Source organism: Marmota monax, unplaced genomic scaffold (assembly GCF_021218885.2).
Source record: "Marmota monax isolate L192 unplaced genomic scaffold, Marmota_monax_Labrador192_F-V1.1 WCK01_AAM20220418_F8-fsc01771, whole genome shotgun sequence".
Classification (NCBI taxonomy): Eukaryota; Metazoa; Chordata; class Mammalia; order Rodentia; family Sciuridae; genus Marmota; species Marmota monax.
Window position 1 is genome coordinate 5,636 of NW_026692204.1, and position 5,226 is coordinate 10,861.

Below are 5,226 nucleotides of genomic sequence, written 5' to 3' on the forward strand. Positions count from 1 at the left end.
TACCTTAAATGCAATATATGCAGTGAAGCTGCATTCTTACTTCATATTATTTACAAAAATCAAAATGATTGATAACCTAAATGTGAAAGCCACAGCCATAAAATTGTTGGAAATATGGGCAAATCTTTTAGACTTTAGGCTTGGCAATGATTTAAACAAAGTCATTCAACATTACACTTTTGTGCCTTAAAGTATGTTATCAAGAAAGTGAAAAGGAAACCCATGGAATAGTAAAAGAGATATTTGTAAATCATACATCTAATAAGGGTTTACCATAGAGAATATATAAAGGATTTATACACCTCAGGCAGCAATGAAAAAAGAAACTTCTATTTAAAAATGGGCAAAGCCTTTGAATAGACATTTTTGCAAAGATTTGTAAAAGACCAATAAGTACCATGAAAGATTTTCAAAATCATTGGTCAAGGAGAAAATGCAAATCAAAACTACATAATTAAAAAACTAAACCTAGAGAATATTTTGCCTTCTCAACAACTTTTTTGAAAGCACTCTTGACCTCCTTGTTCCTCAGGCTGTAGACCATAGGGTTCAGCATAGGGATGACCATAGTGTAGAACACAGATGAAATTTTGTCAGTGTCCATGGAGCGGTTGGAACTTGGTTGCAAGTACATAATAATAACAGTCCCATAAAATATAGAAACTGCCATGAGGTGTGAGGCACAGGTGAATAAAGCCTTCTGGTATCCCTCACCTGAGAGCGTCTTTAAAATGGTGGTAAATATGAACAGGTAAGAAACCAAGATAACAAGAAGTGCCAAAAAGATATTAAAGCTTGAAATAAGAAAAATGATCAATTCATTAAGGTGTTTATCAGAGCAAGCCAGAGTCATGATGGCTGGAATATCACAGAAAAAGTGATGGATCACATTCACACAGAAAGAGAGACAGAACATGTCTCCAATGTCAATAGCAGCAGTCAGAAAACCAAGGATGTAACAGCATATGGCCAAATAAGCACACACCCTTGTGGTCATGATGGTAGAGTAGTGTAGGGGTTGGCACACTGCTGCATAGCGGTCATAGGCCATTGCAGTCAAGAGGTAACTTTCCACAGTGGCTAAAAGTACAAAAAAGAACATCTGAGCAGCACAAGCATTGTAGGAGATGACCTTGTCTTCCATAAGCAACCCAGCCATGACCTTGGGAGTGACTGTTGAAGAGTAACAAAAATCCACCAGAGACAAGTTATTAAGGAAAAAGTACATGGGGGTGTGGAGGCGGGAGTCCAGCAGGATCAACGTGATCATCCCCAGGTTCCCCACCAGAGTGATGAGGTAGACGACAGTGACCAGTATGAAGAGGGGAAGCTGCAGTTGTGGGGCGCTGGTCAGTCCCAGCAGGATGAACTCCCTCATCTCCGTGTTATTCTCCATGGGTGGTACATTAGGACCACCAGGTGCTGTGTAGCAAAGAGAGCTAAAAGAATACATTGATGAACAAAAGTCAGTCGAACAAAAATTGAAATGTATAAGCATAGTTTTATTATATAAATAAAACTATAAGCATAATTTTATTATAACAAAAATTTTCTTTCAATATTCTGGCATCTATGGTACGGAATGACAATGCAATTTAGTGGATAACTTATCTGTGCAGCAATAGACTTATGAAGAAGCAGTATCTACTTGTTAAATTTCTGAATGGATTAACTAAATTGCAGGAAAGAAATGGGAGCTATCCAAGGTCACATGCTTAGAAGAAGTCTTTCTCTAGTTTAAGATCTTTTTAGTCTAACTGCTTGCACTTATGAAGTTCTCACACATAAAGAACTGTGTACATATATGTGTATGTTCACTTAATCCTTTCATCAATCCCATTGGATTGATTAGTTATGCCTATGTATACATGAAGTAACTTAGTAGCAAAGAAGATGAATAAATTATTCATGATTACGCACATATTAAAGGACAGACAGATCCAAGATTTGAAACATCATAGTGGTTCCTAACTTATATGCTATTGGTGAATTTGAACTGATTTTTTTTAAAATTTAAATTAATGTTTAAGTGATATATAAATATGTAGAATTATTACATATTGATGGGATAACATGATGTTTTGATACATTTTGTAATTTTGATACATTGAATATATCTATCTCATCAGTTTTAAAGTGAATTTATTTTAATTTTATTAAGTTTACACTTAATCATTGTTTCTGTTGTAAGAAGCCTAATTATTGCATGGAAGAGAGATTCTCAAATTAATTCATGGTGAATGCAGTAGGGTAAATGCAGCATTAGAGATATGCACAGCCAGAAAAATTCTTTCTGAAGCTTGGTGTGGTGATGCATGCCTGTACTCCAAGCAGCTTGGGAAACTGAGGCAGGAGGATTGCCAGTTCAAAGCCAGCCTCAGCAACTTAGCGAGGACCTAAGCAACTCAGCAAGATCTTGTCTCAAAATAAAATATAAAAAGGGCTGGGGATGTGACTCAGTGGTTAAGCATCCCTGGGTTCAATCTTGAGCTACAAAAAAACCAATTAATTCTGAAGGAAAAATATAGTATCGTGGAAAATCCAGGGCTCTGAGAAAAGTGTATTTGCATCACATATCAGCTCTGTCCTCTATCCCTGGGAGACATTGGTTCTTCAAGTGATCCTCAAAACCTCTCTTATTTAGTATCTTCCTGGAGACCCACATTTTGGCTTATGTTAAAAGAGTCCTCCTTGGATTCATCCTCATCCACATTGCTGTCAGTCTAAGCTGGATAACAGATGTTGGGGGTTACAGGCTCACTGTTGGGGAGTCAACACTCTCACATTAGTTCTTGCGCAGGCATGATATTTAAATCTCTTTATTTGGAACTTCGAGAAGGATATCCATTCTTTTGTAACCACTATTTACTGCCTGCTTACTGGCTCCAAAACCCATCATTTTACATTTTGAGATTAAATTGTTTGCCAGTGACACAATTACACTTGTAATACACACAAAAATGTAAGCTAAGATTGTATCATATGCATATGTGTGTGTGTGTACATACACATTTCCTGTGATTATTAATGTGTTCCCTTTAGGCCCCACTCTATAATCTAGAAAAGCTTACCATCTCAAAATATTTAACTTAATCACATGTAAACAATCTCTTTTACCATGTAGGGCAACATACTTATATGTTTCAACAGTTGTAATGTAAATATTTCAATGGTCATTATTCAGGCTACAACAGTCTAATGAAATCAACATGTGGTAGGTAAATTATCTCAGCATTAAAGATTTGGGGGTGAGGGGTACACTTGGGATTGAACTCAGGGACACTCAACCACTAAGCCATATCCCAGCCCTATTTTATATTTTATTTAGAGACAGGGTCTCATTGAGTCACTTAGTGTCTCACTATTCCTGAGGCTGGCTTTGAATTTATGATCCTCCTGTCTCAGCTTTCCGAGTCACTGGAATTACAGGTATGCATCACCATGTCCAGCCATGTTAAAGATTTTGAAGCTGAGACATTGTTACAGATCACAGAACCAATTTCTTTGCATATCTGCAAAGGAGATTCAGAAAGAAGTCTAAACCTTTCCCTGTTCACATACCTAAAATGAATTCATCTTCCAAAGCAGATCTACCAAGTTTAGTAACAGTTTAGACTTAAATGCTTATTTGAAATTTGTCTCATATAGATGATAATAGGCATATAAGTGATAAATAATAGATACAGTTCGATAGCAGTGAGAGAGAAGGTAGTGTTTATGAAGAATACTCTCACAAACATATGAATGTAACTTTATTTACGGTTAAGGAAAACAGAAGATTTAAGAAGTTATATGCTTCTCTAAAATTCCAAACCTAGTACAAGCTATTCAAGATATAAATCCATGTCTGGCTGATTGCTTTGGTGTGCCTTAAGTCTCTGCCTGCCAGATTTACTAAGTGCACAAGCAATGATAGGGTGAGATTTCACTTAAAATGAAAAGGAGTATGGATCTGGTAGTTTCATGATGAATTTTCTGGTGTTTAAGAATGTGCTACTTCAGTGTACTGATGAGTTATCCCTTCAATGATAAGGAAAATATATTTAAGCAGAATGAATTTACCACCTGCTCAAGAAGAACATCATCTATCCTAGGTTCTGCTCTTCCTGTTAAGGATGGTAGTGTGCCATTTTATAAATATCAATTGTATTATTTGTTGGGTAAAATATTCATTTTATTTGAATTCTCAGTTTATGTCAAGGTTTGAAATATAGTGTTCAGCTATATTTGAACTAAAACAACTCAATAATAGTTGTTCCATTATTTGCTTCAATTTACATTTTTCACTAAAAATGTTTATTGAACATAAGTGCTTAGCTTACCTTGCAGGTTGATAAGAAGGGAAAAGCAAGCTTGTGCATCTGAAATCAGAAACTCATCCCTGGAAGAATAAATAAATAATATTGAAGAAACTCTTCCTCTCTCATGTATTGGTCAAAAGGATCTAAATTCACAAATAGCATTATAAAGGCAGTACTAGGAAACCCATCTTTAAGTTTCATATCTACCATGGATTTGTTTACTCAGAAGAGTGAAATACCTTGTGCTGAGCTCAGTTTCCCTATTTGTGATTTAGAAATAATAAAATTACTCTCCCATGTACATCACAGAATTGTCTCTGTATAGCAAATGAGGATGGGGTGTATGGTCTTAGGAACCACCCTTTCCACATGAACCAATACAGTTTTAATCTTAAGGCCACTTTCCCTGCCTGTGGTTGCAGATTAACTATGGATACTCAGTTTGGGGAGAGACTGCTCTATAATAAGAAAATAGCATTTATTTCAATAAATTATGTCCATAGGCTGTGTTCTGCTGGGAGCCATTAGCCAAGTAGGTATGACAATTTCCTTGCCAGCGTACCCCATGTTGCAGTGACATTGAATGTAAGTGACCTTGCTCAAGGACCAAGGCAGATTAGGGTGTTCCCGGTTTTAAGATAATCTTGTTTAGGGCGTTCCCAGTTTAGGTTCCAGGTTTAAGGTTTAAGATTATTCCTGCTGGGAATAGGGCGTATCCTGCTGCCTGAGTTCCCCTTGAGTTCTCATGGGATTCAGACAGTATATTTTGGAGATAGAAGCCCAGTGGAGGTGAATTTGGGCAGAGAACGTGGATTTGGGAAGAGAACGTGGATTTCCCCAGAACGTGATTGTAGACGGCTGGTGTGAGTTCGGGAATAAAGAGTTGCTGTTTGAATCTACAAGCTGTGTGGTGGCTCGTGATTGT

At 36.8% G+C, this 5,226-nt stretch overlaps 1 protein-coding gene across 1 annotated transcript; it reads right to left on the bottom strand.

Moving 5' to 3' along the window:
• Window positions 1–312: 312 nt before the first annotated feature.
• Window positions 313–1,396, bottom strand: LOC124085248 (olfactory receptor 5B17-like). The gene has a single exon (XM_046432805.2). The coding sequence runs from the start codon at window positions 1,394–1,396 to the stop codon at window positions 455–457; it is 942 nt and encodes a 313-aa protein (XP_046288761.1). The 3' UTR covers window positions 313–454.
• Window positions 1,397–5,226: the final 3,830 nt, after the last annotated feature.